Source organism: Lycorma delicatula, chromosome 12 (genome assembly GCF_047948215.1).
Source record: "Lycorma delicatula isolate Av1 chromosome 12, ASM4794821v1, whole genome shotgun sequence".
In the NCBI taxonomy this organism is placed as follows: Eukaryota; Metazoa; Arthropoda; class Insecta; order Hemiptera; family Fulgoridae; genus Lycorma; species Lycorma delicatula.
Genome location: NC_134466.1, coordinates 16,558,152 through 16,577,110, shown reverse-complemented (window position 1 = coordinate 16,577,110; position 18,959 = coordinate 16,558,152). Strand labels below are relative to the sequence as shown.

The window sequence follows — 18,959 nt, the reverse complement described above, 5'->3', positions numbered from 1 at the left end:
TGTTGGTTTACTTTATTTTGTTAATGGGATCATTTATAAAAAAAACATCTGTTCCTCCTAGGCAAACTGATAAATCAACAATTTTACTTGAAGATGATGAAAAGATTTCATGAAAACAACATCCAAATATGTGGGGCAGTGATGATCACATCCTTCATCATAACACTCCGCATATGTAATCTCAAGTATGAAGCAGTTTTTGTCAAATAAACCACATTATGGTTCTCTCTTACCTATGCTCCCTACTCATTTATTCTTTGTCATGTAACCCTTTCTGTTTCCTTGCACAGAACAATAAATCAAAGGGAATCTAAAAACTTCCAGAAGTGTTCCCAGTAGTGAAATAAATGTTACAGCAACAGTATAAAATCAAAAACAGAATATTTGAAGACTTGATTGAAAAGCTTTATTATAAAACATAGTAAATTTTTTTTTTTAATTTCAGTAATTTTTTAATTCTTTGAATACCTATATAAAATTCATCCTTCGAAGCTAAAATAAAATAAGCTGAGGTAATTATCAAGCGAATCAAAAAGATTGAGTTAAATCTTTCTTTTAGAAGCATATACCTAATTTGGCCACTTTAAAAGAAGACCACTAAAAAAACACCAAAAAAGAATTTGTTATTATCTAAAAGTAAAGTAAGTCACAAACAAAAACAATTTCAATTCATGACACTAAAAACCGATACTGTATTAACTTATTTAAAATAGATCAAACCTTACGTCTTCAAACTGATTATTGATAATCAACAATCAATCACTAATTGCTTCAAACGGCCAAACAAAATCAAAGCATACAAGTTTAAACAGATGTTTCACAAGCACATAGCATATATATGCAAAATTATAGTATAAAGTAATTTAAAAGACAAACTGAATTTTCCAGCCTTTAATTCCAACATTACTTGTAAATCAGCAAAAATTAACAAGTGTGTTTCTGTTTTTAATCAATGAAAAAAAACTCTTAAATACAATCGAAATGATCGGTATTACTTGCAAATATACATGAACATAAAATATCATAATTATTAACAACCTATAATTTCAGTAGAATAATTATATAATATATACAGATGACTGATTTAAAAAACCTAACTGTTAGTTTCAGTTTAACGAACCATGTACATAAAGTCAAAAGCAAAAATTACTGATAATACCGACATAACAGAGAACATGATTATAATGATAAGAATATAGATTATGGCAATGCTGCTACTGATAATGAATATATTTTTAAAACAAAATAATACCTCCAGGAGGTAACTGTTGTGAGTAATATCCTCCAGGCGGATGCTGTTGTGGTTGTTGATTGTAGTTACCACCACCACCCCACTGTGCTCCCATTGCTGCTGCTGCAGCAGCTGCTGGATTTGGTGGTCCAGGAGGTGGACCTGGCTGGCATTGGAACATTCCTGGCTGACTACCTTGATTTGGATAATTGACACCAGTCTGATTCATCTTTGAAAATTAAAAGATAACAACACAAATTTAAGTGATAAATATTTTTTATATCCTTAATAATATAAAAAATAATTAACTATGAAGTTATAAAAGTTTTTTATCAGAAAAATTTCCTTCAAATATATGATATGATAACAATCTTACTCCAGTCCCTAACAAGTTTATTAAATTTAACTTAAGTCAATTTATAGAAAAAACATATACTGTATTATTTTTTTATTATAGTTTTCTTATTAGAAATGGGAACAAGGTCATGAGCACATTAACAATATGATTACGGTACCTTATTCCTCCCAATCTTAGGCTGGATTCCATATACCAAATAAACATCAAGATATTTGTATATTTAAAAAAGCTTTTTCAATTTTCTCTGTTTAAAATATTTTTAAGTAACTTTTGTAAAAGTCTTCTTTAGAGTTTGAAGTAAAATAAACCTTTATTTTTAGTTATCTTTTAAAAGAAAATTAATAAAAATGTAAATTTTAAAAATTTGTTAAAACAAAATATTTTCCTAGCACACTGGCTACAGCACCAGTTATGTGTCTCCAGTATTCACATTATCACTTAGCAAATACCAGGCAATGGGAACGCACAAAAATTACAAGCATTAAAAAAAAAGTACCACAGTAGGTGTTAATCAAAGTAAAAAAATTGATTTTTCAGAACTTAGAATACAGCTATAAATTTATTAGTAATACTTCATTTTTCACACAGAAAGATAACACTGTGAAATGATAAGAAAACATAAGAAATGCGATTATTGGGTTTTATTTTTTTTGTGTATATGTAATAATTAATAATGATTTATACATATAAAATATCTGATGATGCAAAACTTAATTTGCAATAGCACTTCTTACATATGAAAATTGCAAACAAATACTTTATAATATATAAAGTACTATTAATGTAATAATTCATAGTTTTCTTTCACATTTTAAATCGCTTAACAGTGTATCAACGCTTATTTCAATTTTACTATTTATCTTATAATTTTTCATTACAAAAAAAGAGAATTATAATAAACAAAACTGTAATGAAATACAAAAATTAAGGAAATAAATTTAAATATCATAATAGCATTATTCTAGAAAGAAAAAATATAAATATGCAGAGAAAGTACTAAAAGGCACACTCTCCCCAGAATCTACCTTGATTTTTAATACTTACCGCAGACTTCCTTTTAACCCACTTCTGCTTTACTGAACCTCTCGATATTAATGATAACATGAAATAAGATTTCTCATCTTTCACTTGTATATTTAATTAAAAAACAATTTTGTTCATAAATGTAATGAGAAATATTAATTTTGAAAACACAGCTTGTATTTCCCACACACATCTTGTATTACAGTTAAACTATGACCATAACATTCATACCTTTATTATTACCTTTTTACAGCAATCTATAGGCACATTTTTATGTAATATCTATAAGTATTTGTACCTTTAATTCTTTTCAGTTTAATTATCACCATCTAAGAGGAAATATCTTATACTGATATCCAATTAGTATTTTGTCTCGTGTCACTTTAATAACGTTTGTATAACTTTATACTGCATCAGTTTTTTTAATGTACTTAAGGTGAAAAAATAACTACTAAGCAAGAAAAATAAATATGTGGTGATTTTATTTCATAGGAAATGGGAGGCGTTAGAGAGATTAAATAAAGGCAAATCATTGAAGAAATTTGTGATCAATTTTGGAGTTATAGAAAGAACAGTTGATGTATGGGGAAACAAAAAAAACCCTATACTATTGGTTTGCTTGGCATTTCTCCCACCACCATCCCATTCAGTTACCCTAAAGCATAAGACCGAATGTCTGTGCCACAGTAACTGACCCTCAAACAGTTTAGCGACCAATATCTTAACATAGCTCCTAGAGCTTACCTAACAGCATGAGCGAACTAAGCGCAATGCCATATACCACCGGCTTACATGTCCCAACCACTCACTTGTTATATATTTGCTAAAATGGGACAATGGGTAGGCGCACCCTGTGAACTACTAAAAATATATATGATATCCATAATAAAATTTATTTCATCTAGGCATCAATTTACTGCCACACCTAGGTCACTGAATGCCAGCAAGTACCTGTCCATCATTTTATAGCGCTTGGAGCCATAATAATTGGCTGGTGGACAGCCATACTCAGGTATAGCTTCCCACAGCAATGCAGTAAGTGTCTTTTCCTTAAGAAAAGTACGGATGCCGGTTGAAAAAAGTAACCATATCTAGGAACTCCCACACGGTCTAACAATGTGGCTCTTGCCACATTGACTCGTTGCTTATGAGTGGCCAATTTTTCCCTTGATCTCAAGTTTCAGGGTGGCTCAGTCTCTGCCCCCCTCCCTCCTAAGAGCAGGGCAGTCAGACATCAGATGTTCATTTGACTGGACCTTCCCGCACACACACAACTCATTAGCTGCAGGTGGAACCAAAACAGATATTGGTTCAAGTTAGCGTGGTTGGAGAGCACCCGGGCACCCGTTGCCTTAAAACCGAGCTCGAGACATACTGTCCCCCCAAATCCTGTATAAACTTATACAAGGATTTTCCCTTAGTCATGGTGTCCCATTCCAGCTGCCACGCTTCTATCGCAAGGCTCTGCAGCCTCTTCTGCAAACAGGAGATGGATAACTGAACAAAATTCAAAACCCTATACTATATTACCCTCTTAATGTATCTGCTGAGATTTCTTTACATTCCTGTTGTATGCTAAAGAAATCATATTTGGAAATTTTTAGATAGTGCAGTTTGGCTAGACTAATCCACACAGAAACTTATGGGTAATATCAGAGAAAATTAGGGGTTTAATAACCAAATAGCAAGTATTACCTTTAAACTGCACAGTCAATGGGAACAATTACTATTACCATTAATGGCTAGCAACAGCTGCTTAATAAGATGGAAAAAAGGTAATGGGCGTTCAGTTATTAACTAACTTTTTCCAAAAAAATTAAAAATATCAACAGAAAAGAACTTCTGGTTTTAACAACCAGAAATTCTGCTATTGACACTGATATCTAATAAAAGCCTTTACTTTACCCTTAAAATAATATCCTTAATTATATCCTTTTTGTATAAATAAAGAGTTAAAAGAACAAAACAAATTTGCATGTTTTAACGACTAACAACAGGTCCCAGTTAAATCGGTTAGGTTAAGAGAGATTCTATCTTATCTTCACTTTTGTCAAGCTTTTTTTTTACTCAGCTTTATTTTATAGCCAATAAATGAAAAAAAATATATACAATTTCATAGCTAAAATTGTTGAAATAAAGATTTACATAAATTTTACATCTTCATTTTTTCTTGGTTCTGCATTTGATTACAACTTTATACTTAACACGGATAATTGACATACTATATATATAATAATGCACTATATATAAACATATACTTTTTTTATACACCACAAGCTGTTGTTTAATATACATAAAATAGCTAATTTATAAGACGAACAAAAGCATATATTTTTTAACTCTTTGACCAGCCAGTCTAAGGAATTCCTTACCCAGTCTAAGGAACTCATTAGCAAATGACTTGCGGGAGATAATTTTTAACTTATGGAAAAGTTTAAATAAAAAAAAATTATAAAACAAATTTAATGCATTTTTTAATTAAAAAGTGTTTAAATAATAAAAAACCGCTTTCATAACCAAATGTCTATTTCATTAAATTCTGATTAACTATTTGTAATACAGTCCTAGAATTCATTAGAAAAAGTGTGAAATGCGGTTTCATAAAATAAATAATAAATAAAGCTTCTACAAATGAGCAAAATAATTAAAAATTGATATTAAATCTGTTGATAAAAGATAACAATGAAAATCCCTGCTGTTACAAAACACCCTATGATTTAATGGGTAAAACAAAATTTGAAATCATGAACATACGAGCACATTATTATCCTCTATTCTTACAAAATTGTGAATTTACAAGTGCATTGGTCAAAAGGTTGAAAAAATTAGGATCTGAAAAAAGACCACATCTCTATGAGCAAAATAACAAAATGGACAGACACAATATTGATGCCCTTTTTTTTTGAACTGTGAATCCACTTTACCTTCATTTTTAATATATCTTCCCAATACCACAAGTAAAACCTTGAACAATAATTTTCAACAGCGATCAATACAGGTTAAAATAATTAGTTTTAGCAAGACCGTAAATAGAAGTAAATTTTGTCACAGTTTGATGCTTTCTGTAACACGTGGAATGATTTGGGGAAAAGAATTTTGTAAAAGTGAAGGGTACAAAGGATAAAATGGCAATTTACCAAACTCATGCAGAAATAAGTTGTGGTTTATACTTACACACCAGCTTTTGCAGATCACTAAAGTTAAACAATACTGGGTGGGTGAGTTTCTTGCACCCATTTGCATATTTATTGGCGAATGATCATAGTAACTGATGGCAATAAAAGAAATAAGACTACAACACAAATACACAGCTCAATTAAAAAATTCTCTGATATGAAACTGCAGACTCTTTGATGTTAGTAACTAAATTGTGTTAATAATTTAAGTTAGTTTATCTTAGAAATATAATTTTTATAATTAAATAGACAATTTGAAAACACTGCAAAGTATATGAATTAATGTTTAAAATACTAATAATAACAATAGCAATTAAATTAACAAAATAAGTTTGATGTAACATATAATAATACTAATAATACACAGTGAAACCATTAGTAATATTTCATAATGAATTACTGTACCCCAAAAACATACATGTAAAAAAACATACTTTTATGACTGCATAAGACATACACCATGTAGTACCAAAAACAAAATGTCAGCATCTATATCACCTGAACTTGAGAATGCATAGCGGCGGGTCCTGGAGCCATAGTATGGCTAGTCGGAGTCATACCACCTGGTCCAGGTTTAGCTTGTTTTTTTCGTCTCTGCGCTGTACCAGCCTTTGCTCCACGTTTACTTCCACGAGGACTTTGCTCGACGCTGTTCGGCGTATCCGGCGGCCCGACAACTACACCACCTCCCTTCATCTGGTTGCAATACACACACGGACACTACATCTCAGGTTATAAACTGATCACAATCCCGCCACATCAGAGTGACAAATAAAACTTATCATAAAAATAAAAATATAATTAACAGAAAAATATAATTTTAATAATACAACTAAAATTATCGATGAAAATATGTAATAAAGTAGAACATTTTGAAGAAATTAATATTCAGAATTCTAAATGCAATGAAAAATAGTAAAGGAAAAGAGTTATACATAAAAATTCAATGTCTCATCAGTAAGACAGACCACAAACTGATAACTACACTGTTTAAGAGATTAGTTTCTAAGGATCGAACCTAGTGAAATATACTACACACATCTTGTCATGTTAGCAGACACATCCGTATGTAATAAATCAGGTCTGATCCTTATTTAATCTATGGTACAACAGACAGTCATCATGTGTAGGCGACTTAAAACTGAAGAAACTAAACTGTTACTTAAAACCTTATTTTTTATGTTAAAAATTACACCATAATCTGTTATCAAAAATTTCATCTATGTTGATCTTCCTGCCAAAATTAATATAAATAAATAATCACAAAAGACTGATGCAATACGTAATCGACGTAAAATATGTTTAGATATAACAATAAAATTATAATATTAAAAAAAATTAATAAATTTAAAAAAATAATTTTCACTGGAGAGTTTAATTTCACTAATTTAAAAGCTCGCAAAAGAATTTCACTTCTACATAAATCAAGTATTACAGGGAAAGACAAACTTTTATTCTGAAAAATGTGACAAAAATTAATGGTTCATACAAATCACAGGTGATTGACATGAGTAGCAATGAAGATATTGTTATTAGGAGGGCAGCAATAATATGGTATTATTGCCCTGACATAATGAACTCTTTATTTCTAAAAATAAATAATTTATCACATAATAATAATGATGGTGATCATAATATGTGATCACATGAAGAAATATTTATTGCTGCATATTTATATATCCTTGGAATCCCACTGAAACAAATTATTTGACTTTGCCATCCTTGACTATAGCTCATTCTTGCTTCTGACAAATGTTCATTCTATTATTGCTTAATCATTTCATTCTAACTACATTTTGTAATCAATATAGAATTTTCAAACACAAATAGATCTTCACTGTGGGGATTCATTAAAAAATGTTACAGAGATATATTTTCTCATCCTCTCCTGAGGTGGTTAAAAACTTACTCTATTATAATACTTTACATTATATTTTAGCAAAGCATTTCTGCTACTGTGCTTTTGCAACAGATAATGCAGCATGCAATTAACAATTTACACTTTTTTTACATTATTTTATTCATCGTAATTGTTATTTTTTCTTTAATTAATTACTAAGATAACTAAGACATTATTATTATTATAACTTATCATGTTGTTGTTGCTAAGGATAGGTAATAAAGTTTTTATATTTTACCAGAAAAAAAGGAAATAATAAAAAAATTTCCAAAAAATGCAAGAAAGGTGAATACTTTACAAGAAAAACAGAAATTTTGACACAAGAGAATAACTGCAATTAACTGTAAGTTCTATCATTAAAATAAAGACAAGGACAAGTAATTGAGAAATGTAATAATTTATGAGTCGTACCAGAAGTATAAAAGCGTGCTAATTCATCTGAACACAAATGTTATACAATAACAAGTAACTTTATTTAGAAAAAAAATCATTCCTGTACAATTTGTGAATATCTAGTTATTAATATGTCCTCCTTCATTCTTAATCACTTCATGTACACAATTTGGCATCGATTCAACAAGTGTACTACACATTTTTTTAATTTCCTCATCATGAAACCATATCAATATTATTGCTCTAATGAGGTCAATTTTTGTGGTATAACTGATTTTTGAATTGTTTTTTATTACTGCCCAAAGATTTTCGATTGGATTTAAGTTTGGGGAGTTGCCTGGCCAAGGGAGTACTTTATTGTTTTGTTCTTCAAAAAATCTTTCAACTTTTTTGGTAATACAGCGTGGTGCCAAATCTTGTTGGAACACTCTATTACCTTGTGAGAATTTGTTTTGAAGGTGTATCATAATTCTTTCCTTCAGAATCTTGATATATCCATTGCTTTTCAAAATACTCATCTACTGGACAATGTTTCAAATGTGAAACAACCCCAAAACATTTTTTTTTTGTGGAGATGTTTAACTGATTGTGGAATATGAGCCGGTGATGTACTTTCATGTGATGCTTTTCTAATTTATGGAACACTTTGCCCCTGAACATAAAAATGTAACTTGTTGAAAAAAATAACATTTTTCCAGACTTCTTTGGTTCATTTAGGATGTGTTTTGGGCCCCAATATCCTTTTCTGTTTCAAATCGGTGGCTACTATCTTTCTTAGAGAGGTTTCCATCATTAAGCCAACAGTATTATAAACTGAATAGGTAGTCTCTCCTCTACTTATGACATTACATTCCTTTTCTCTCAATAAAAATGTATAAAATACATTTCACCCTTTTACATTTTACTCCATTTCTAGGCCTAGCTTTTTTTTCTGACATTATCCATCCTCTTTTATTATTGTACACAATCATACCTTTCTCAGTTCACAATTAAACAAATACACTTATGAGGGTTTATGATAAGCTTCAAAATTCGTCACAAAATGAGCAAGATCTACTGTTCACCAAACAGTAATAGTAATTAATAACTAAACAGACAATAATTACAAAACAATACAGAAGGAGTAACTTGTTCATTAAATAAAAATAAATGTTGACTAAAATCCAAGCAATGGATGAAATTAAAAAAAAAATTATTTACTTTTATTCATCCATTTTTCAGTAAATAATTTTTATTTGAGCACACACATACAATAAAAAGCAGTAGTACAGTGCACAAAGCAACAGTAAATTGTGCTTTGTGTGAATAAAAATTACAAATTTTAATTATTGCAACTTCTGAGTATTTACTGTCCTGCATAGTATTTACTATACCTAACAGATAAAGAATTTTTTCTGTCCTTAAATATTTAAAACAAAGTGAGTAAACCACTTCCTTTTTTTATTTATAGTAATTATGTCAAATTTTTATTGCTGCCTCAGACCAACCTGGAAAAACTCCCTATTTACTTCTGTTTGAGATAAATGATGCAAGGGGAGGAGCGATAAATTCTTATCAAAGATGGAAATATTTCTCCAAAATCTTTCTGATTCAGGGTTTCAAAATAGCGTCAGTGAATATTGTGGTGTACATAAAACCATCTGTAAAACAGCTGGCTATGTTCTGCAAAAGGTAACAGAGAAAGGTCATGACTATTCATTTACCACAAACTGCCACTAAAATTGATGTAGCAGAACAAAAATGGAATATGCTGCTCAAAATGCCTTGTGCAATCAGAGCAGCTGATTGTACACATAAAAAAAAAAAACCGACCAACTTTGGTAACATAAACCACAAACCATATACTATCATCAAAATACTTGTAACGTGTGACACAGCAGATGTAATTACAAGAATTTATGCTTTCTTCCAGGGCAGCTACTGTGATAGTTGAATTTGGAGGTAATGAAAATGATTAATGCTGATTGCTTGTCTTTTAGGAAATAATGGTATATGCAGTAAGACTGTGGTTAATAATCCCTTTTCAAGAATCCCCACAACAAGGAAGAAGTATTCAAGTACAAGCAAAAGGATACAAACAAAACAGCTATCAAAAGTGTTTGACCAAATAAAAATAAGATTTACAACAATTTTAAGACATCAGTAATAAACTGAAAAGAAAATGTTGCAGACTGACTTGGAACATTCTTGGAAATATCATCTGGTTACAGAAGAGGATCACATCATGATAGACGAAGGATGAATCATTGAAATCAATGATTCATCCATTCAATATATCTTATCAAGATATATTGAATGAAGCAAACAACACTCATAAACTAGCAATCAAGAATGTAAAATCATTATTCTGAATAAAAATGTATTCCTGTAATCAAATTCTTTTATTTCACGTAGTCCTACTTGTAACACAAAATTTCAAAATCAAATTTCACATGTCTAATATAAGCTTAAAGTTTACTAGACGTATGGTCATTATGCCATTGAGAATTTTATTTACTGGAATAAACAGTAAAAATATGGAAAAGTACATATAGAGCCTGGAATACATGAATGCTATATTTACTTAACAGAATAAAATTATTCCTGTATTTAGTATTTTTTATTCACTTCACCCTGTATTGTTTGCAACTGCCCAAGGGAGAATCAAAGTTTGGAACTTAAATTGTTTTTAATGTAACTTTCTACTGAAACTGTCTAAAATAATATTAACTGTCTAATCCGGGTTATTTTAATTTTATAAATACAGATTGAACTACCTTTTTTGAAGGGTTTCATTCTATTGTTTACATACTCATAGTTAATTATTTATTTAGTATTATATTGTAGTCAATTTGTTTTTATTCATATTGTTTTTCGTATTTACTGATTCCCCAATGTCTATTAATGATGACATTTAACACTGAAATGACTAGCTCTAATATTTAGTTAAAAATATGTTGTGAATAGCTTTTGAACATTTCCAATTTTTGGACTGTCTGATACAGGAAAAAACTGATAGAACTTTCAAATTGATGGAAGATTATAAAAAAAAAGCTGGATAGGGAAATTACTTACAGGTTTCTCTTGCGGTGGATCCAAATCTTCAGGTGGTAATGGTATCGGTTCTAAGAAATATGATGGTGATTTAACAAGTGAATGTGTATGATATTTTAATAACCGATGGTTTTCTTCATACCAAAGTGGTTTTCTTTCCATTCGTACAGCACCGAACCAAGCCCATGACAATGGGGCTGGATTTTTATGTCCTTCTAATACATCCCAAGGGCTAACTCTTTGCTTTTCTGATACTTGAAGCCCCTAAAACATAAAATTAATTAAAATAAGCAATACCAAATATATAAAACTAACAAATAAACTATTCAATATCTAAAAATAAATATTAAACTGTAAGAAATAATTATCAAGATTTTAATGTGGAATCATGCATATCTATTATTGAAGAATAAATCTTTTAATTTAAAATATCCATTCAGCACTGCCATTTCTGAGATAATGAAATGCTTAAAATTTTAAAAATGTATGAAGAAATGTAAAAATTAGAAAAAGCATCATTACAATACACATCATGTGATGTAAAGATGTGAATAGGCATATCATATATTATTTTATGAAGAACTCTTCATAAACATTTCTTAGAACATTTTTTTAGACATTTCTTATTCATTAGAAACCCTAGAAAGCCATTCCTTTTTTATTTCATTGGGAAGCCTGGATTTGGGTCTCTAGATCTTTTTGCAAAAAAACTAAATTCCTGGTTGGACACCTACTTTACTTATATAAATTTTTCTAAATGGTTGTATTTTTCAGTAATAGAAAAATTTTATAACTAAAACACTTCTTTAATTTTTTCATGGCTCACTATGTTTTAATATATATATATATATATATATATATATATTTTAATTAAATTATAAACATCTTCCTTCCAAAGTCCCAAAGCAAAACATAATAAAATATCAGGGACATGAATTATTTTTTAATAATTATTAAATCTTCTAAAAACAACAAAATTTCTTTACCCTTTTTCTAAAAAAAATTTTTTTCCCCTAATTTTCACATCCACGTTTTGAAACTAAAATTTCATATATTAAATTGTAACTTATGTTTTCAACTTATACGGTGTAAGATACATTGAAAAAAGTTTTACCCTCCTCTGTTCCTCCATGTTTTTTTGCCAAGCTTCTACCATGTCCAAAACACCTAATTTTACATGTTTACTTGAACTTTCATGTTTTTATCTTGGAAAATTCACGAGACAGTAAACTGTAAAGAAAAGACAAAGAGACAACAACTGAAAAACACATTATTTTCCTAATATCTTTATGAAACCTTGGAAAGCCACTGTTGTGTTTATTTTAATAAAAATCCCATAGTTTTATGAAAAATTTGAAAAAATGACGTTCGCAGCAGGCTAGCTTCTAGAGTTAAGTAACTTTTTCTAAAAGCATTAAATTTCCACAAAAATTTCAAATCTCAACTAAGCAAAAAAAAAATGTTTCATATGCAATTTTTTGATTGCATATCGATACATTTTTTCTGAATCTGCGTACATTTCTGGACATAAATCTAAATTTTCAAAAAATCCGCAACAATACTTGAGAAATAAATTATTTTGTAATGTAAAAGCATTTTCCAAGGACGCACTCAAGCAATCAAAAGTATAAAAATCTGAAAATTGAAAACTTCATATCAAAAAAGTAAAAATTACAGGGGGAAAAGTTTTTAGATATTCTTAGTATATTAATAACAGCAAATATACTGATCAAAATCCAAAATGGTGGGTTACATTTTGGCTTTTTTTGGCTGATTTGACATGGAATGAACTCGACAATCAGTATTTCTGTAACATGAAAATAGTCATACCTCATTGTGGTTGCACATCCACATAATAAAAGATTAACCTGTAATTACAGTCTAATTTTACTCATATTTATCATTAAAAGAAATAATTTTCATTTATACTGTTTCATGAGACTTCTTGGAGAAAGCAGAAAATACAAAAATAAAACCCTTTACAACAAATTAAAACTGTATACAGTATCTAACTTACTGAACAGAAAATAATACTCTGATATAATTGATGGAATGTCTTCAGCATAAAAACAGTAAACATGTTTGTCATTAATATCTATTACACTCTGATGCATCAAATCAAAAAGAAATTGGTAAAAATAGAAACCAATATTTAATATGAATAAAAAAAAATTAAGATAAATGATCACACAAACCCAGATTTTTTTTTAACTCTGTTCTTTTTGGCACTGCATGTTTATGGTGTGATAATACCACCTTGTGGTTAATTGACAACTGAATTAACCACCTTCCATTAACCTTGCAATTTTATACAAAATCATCTCCTATTCAATTGTATGGGGTCTGTTCAGAAAATAATCAAACTTTTTTAATCTTTTAATTTTTGTTAATCTTTATTATTAATTAATTATTATTTTATTATTAATTTTACAGATTATTAGTCCTTGTCCTCTTCAAAGTACTCCCCTCCCCTATTCACACACTTTTCCCAGCGTTGTTTCCATTTCATGAAGCAGTTCCGAATAGCTTCATCTGAAATGGCCATAATTTCCATGACAAATTTCCGTTAATGTTGTAAATAGTCTCAAAACAGCGTTCTTCATCACTGATTTTAATTTCAGAAATAAGAAAAAATTGCAAGGAGCCAGGTCTGGGAGTAGGGAGACTGAGGGAAGACAGTCATCTGATTTTTGGAATAAAACTGATGAATTGAAAAAGCTGAGTGTGCAGGCACATTATCGTGGTGAAGGAACTGTGAGTTGTCTCGCCACAACTCCGGTCACTTTTTGCAGATTTTTTCACATAAGGCAAGATTTCAAAATGCACAATTCCATTAAACCAAAAGAACAAAGAGCATCACTTTGACATTGGATCGAAACAATGACGTGCTCTTTTGGGGCATAGATATCCTTTGCCAATCTATTATGATGACTGAACTTTTGTGTCAATGTCGTAGCCATAAATCCAGCTTTCATCTCCTGTTATAATCCTTACCATGAATGTTTAATCATCATCATCGGCTGGTTCAAGAAGTTGTCGACAAACCACTTTATGTTCTTTCTGCTGTTCGGTCATCAAATGAGAAACTAACTTTGCTGTAACTCGATGCACATTCAATTTTTTAGTCAAAATGTCATGCCATGTTCCAATCGAGATTCTAACCTCTTCTGCAAATTCTCTGATAGTCAATTGGCAATTTGCATGCACCAGATCATTGATTTTCTGAATGTGGGTGTCATCAGTTGAAATCAAAGGCCTTCCTGGTCGAGGATCATCTTCAATTGACTGACTACCACCGCTTTTAAATTGTGAAACCCGTTCGTAACATTTTGTACAACCCAGAGCTCCACAAGCTTGTTTCAAAAGTTGAAACATTTCTGTGAAAGTTTTCCCCAGTTTCACGCAAAATTTTAAGTTTTATTATCACTCCCAAAAATACACATTTCAAAAATTACTATGAACACTTAAACACATTGCACTCAAATAACAATAACATGAAAACTAAATAAGATATCAACAATCCAAGAACAAGTTGTTACAGAGGAGGTGATGCGGAACACAATGCAGCCAACCACATGTCACTAAATATCTCCATTGGCGTGTAATTAAAAATATTTGGTTATTTTCTGAACATACCTTGTATATAAAAAAAAATATAAAATTTAAAATATCATTATAACAAACCAATAATTCAATATTCTTAATATGAACAAAATAATAAAATGTTCATGGGAAGAATTTGAGTGATTATGAAAGATGCAATAACAACAGTGTGCTGTTATTTGAAGAACAGTGTGTTGTTTGAAGAAAATATAAGAATACAAAGGAAGAAGAAGGTAAAGAGTCCCTAAAGGAAATTTAATCTCAAATTAGGAAGAGCAACACAAAAATCAAAAGGAAATGCATGCAGACAAATACTAATAGATCTAGAAAGAAAACAATAGCTACAACTAATGCATAAAAAAGTAACATTAGTAATGAGGGAGAAGAAAAGTGCAGCTACTAAAGTAATTGCAAGGATAAATAAAACAATTTTATAAGATACAAGAAGAAGCAGTTAAAATTAAAAGCTGGAAGGTATAGATGAAAAAATTATATCTCTCCAATGTAGTTGAATAATCTCCCAAAAGATCAATATCAACTTGAAGAGGTCGAAGTAGGAGCAACAATCTTAAAATTGTAAGTTATGTATTCAAAATAAACCAGTATGACAGAAAATGGGATCAAAATGAAATATAAGCTAACAAAAGAAATGAGGACTGAAGGCAATAAATAAGCCAATGAATGTTTAACATTAAAAAAAAAAACAAGTAAAACAGTATAGGAATTTCTGTTAACACAGTATGTTAACAGAATAGTGTAAAATAAAAAATTATTAGAATAAACAATAAGAAGCCCGATTAAGAGCAGAGTTAACTGGCCGAGACACATCGTGAGAGGGGAAAGACAGATTAAAACAAAGATAGAAGCTGCAAAAATGCAGCTTCTATCAAGTATGTAAAATGATGGTAAAGATAAAAAATTATAAATGATCTAAAAGAGAATCGGAGTCATGAGGAAATCTGTTTAATTGTAAGTAGAGATCAAAGGAGATAGGCTTGTTGTGAAAGACCTGTTTTAAGACGGATAAACTATATGGCAATGATGATGTTAGTATGAGGAAGTAAAAAACAAAACAGCAGGGCAAATCAAAGAAGAAATACACCCATATTTCATAATTCTACAAAAGATTTCAAGTGAAGACTTTTTTGAAATCAAATGTTTATATTGCGAGTTTAATATTAGCAGAAAATTTCATGTGAAAGAAACTACAAATAATACTTTTAAATTAGAAAAGAATCTAAATTGGCAAAACAACTTAAAAAAACCTGATAAGTCTTTGGAAACCATTAAAAAATGATGGAAACTGATTCCAATAATGAGAAAAAGAACAATATGAATAGAGTTATAATGATAAAAATCAATATGGCAGCAAGCATCCACCAGAGAAGAGCAAAGTAATGAGGCAACAGACACTTGCAAATTTAAATGATAAAAATTAAATAGATAAAGGAAGATATAGAATTTAATAAATATATATCTCTCTTTTTCTGTTTAACCTCCAGAACCACTATAAGGTATTACTTCAGAGGATGATATATATAAATGTAAATACAGTGTATAGTCTTGTACTATCTCAGGTCGACTATTTCCTGAGATGTGTATTTAATTGAAACCCAACCACCAAAGAACACTGGGATCCACGATCTAATATTCAAATCCATATAAAAGTAACTGCCTTTACTAGGATTTGAAACTTAGAATTCTCGACTTCAAAATTAGCTGATTCGCAATAACGAGTTCACCACTAGATCAAACAAACGGATTAATAGATATATATATATATCTGATATTATTAAAAAACTAAAACATATAAAAGAAAGGAATAAGGAATTCTATCGAGTCACATGAATAAAATTTTAAAAAATACGAAAATAAAATAAAAAAATATAAAATATATATGTAAAAAAAATTAAAATTTTTTTAAAAATTCAGAAACCTGTTTATCAGTAGAATCAAATGCGATTTTATTTCCTTTCATATCATGTAATAATCCCATTTGTTCGCAGGCAATCACTTCACACACTTGTTTTGGAAGCGGTAACAACTGACGTACATGCTGTATCGATGGTGAATTTCTATCACCCAATTCCTAAAAATATCAATAATACACAGTTAAAAAAGTATGACTTGAACATAATACTTAATAACAGTATATAACAATACTACAACCACTAAATGGTACAGACATAATGCCTATATAGATTAGGGTGATTAGGTTGTGTATTACATAATGCAAGACATACAACATTGTAAATTTTAAAGATGTGACCTTGAAAATTCAGATTTCTATAAGACACTGTAGCAAAATTTTCCTTCAATTAACGAATGATAAAAGTTATTTCATCAAACTGCAATCAATTATTTATATTGTATTAAAGAAAAAAATTATTTTTTAATTTTACAATATCAGCGTAACTACATTTTACAAATATAATAATACAAATGGACATATTTTTAATCAAAAATCTATTAAAAACCAAGTATAGAGTGGGGCAGTCAAACTGCACTTTTTATAGGTATTAAAAAAAAACATGAAAAATTTTTTTTTTTTTATTACAACAAATGTTAAGAGCATAAATGGAAATTAGTATACAAGCTACCTCATTAGGAAGAAGGAAAAAATGTACACGAGAGTGGGTAAGGTGGATGCAGATGCATTACCTTGCCTGCAGGTGACAGGAAATGGGATCGGTTGACAAAAGGCAGGTGGACCCACAGATAGGCAGTTGGCCCAGTTCCTTACCAAAACTTGAAACTTGCAACTGCCATCGAAGCTTATCAGATATTTTAACTTCTAATGAAACACCTTTAAATATTTGTACAACTACAAATGCAAACAGAAATTAGGTTCATTTAACTGCAGACGCTTGTGTTTAGTTTCTAAAAATATTTTGTCTTTCAGGAAAGACTTCATCCTTCAGTACAAACGCTTTTCTTCCCATCAAACTCGAAGGCAGATTTCATTACCAATTATAACATACACAATATTGAGAAAGACAAAAACAATATGTTTTATTATGAAGTCAACAAGAATATGAATTACCGGAGGGTATGTACAAAATCGAAGAAATACATATGGCACTGAAAGATGAAATGAACAATCAAACATGCAATGATAATGATATGGAGAGTTTTTATTCCTGAAGTGACTAAAATAAAAAAAAAGCAGAAACCAACATACAATGAAACTAAAACAAGTTCAGAACCATACACATAAAGTGTATGCTATATTGTATGAAAAGTCTATTTTACTCTACCAAACATAATCCCAATCGATATTAGGCTTCAATTCAATCATTTTAGAAACATATAAATGGCACACATTCAACCACCGACTTCCATTAGCACAGTGAACGCCTTATATGTAACTTGTAACACAGAAGTTCGTATACATATAGGGAAGAAGAGCACATGTTGTACAAATTTTTTCTTAATGATGAATGAGATTATAAACTCATACAAACACCAAACAACATAATTTATCTTCCTGTCAAAAACGAGACTGATACACAAAATCATGATAGAAGTTGTGGAGCAGAACAGAGGTATAGTCGATTATAAAAGGAATAATTACTAATTACTGTACATCATCTGAGAAAACAAAAATAAAATTAGAAAATTGGATTAGCTTTTATTGATAAAGAAGAAAGAGGAGGAGGTCAGCAGTATAAGAAAGGGGTTAAAAGAAGAAGAAAACAGACATTTTTTAAAGTCATTGGGATTTAGTTTTAAAATGAGTTACACATGGACAAAAATAACATCATATTGGATGATTCAATCCAATATATTATGACTACCACACCGCTAAACAACAATAATGAAATAAAAATATCCATTCATCAATAAGACATCTACAAACATCCAATAGAAAGTTACTAGGTGGTAATGAGTACATTATCAGTAAAGATAAAGTAGTAAATGTCGGTTTAGAAGCAATGAGTAACTGCATTCCTTTTCTATTCAATGAAATAACAGTATGAATACTAGGCATAGAGATGGACCACATATGAAATCCGCGAACAATCACCACAATGAAAAACCTGCTTACTCTAAAAGAAAGCAACAAAAATTATATACAGACTATCAGACAGCATCAGAACTATGAGACACAGCTCGATAGATGGACAATTTACGATTCCTGTGCTCTTGAAGATTTTAATAGATATACGCAAAACATTACAAGATATACTTTTGAACAAAACAATAACTGATAATTCAAAGGTTTTCTTCCAAAAGTAATTC

At 29.9% G+C, this 18,959-nt stretch overlaps 1 protein-coding gene across 1 annotated transcript in view; it reads right to left on the bottom strand.

Annotated features, from left to right (window-relative positions):
• Positions 1–18,959, bottom strand: part of LOC142333136 (mediator of RNA polymerase II transcription subunit 12-like protein) — a 138,272-nt gene that overhangs the window by 19,172 nt on the left and 100,141 nt on the right. The window contains exons 31-34 of the mRNA XM_075380069.1: positions 16,654–16,806; positions 11,136–11,378; positions 6,287–6,508; positions 1,253–1,460 (exon numbers count right to left, since the gene is read on the bottom strand). Of these exons, the coding sequence (XP_075236184.1) occupies positions 1,253–1,460; positions 6,287–6,508; positions 11,136–11,378; positions 16,654–16,806 (826 nt within the window). The remainder of the gene's footprint in view (positions 1–1,252; positions 1,461–6,286; positions 6,509–11,135; positions 11,379–16,653; positions 16,807–18,959) is intronic.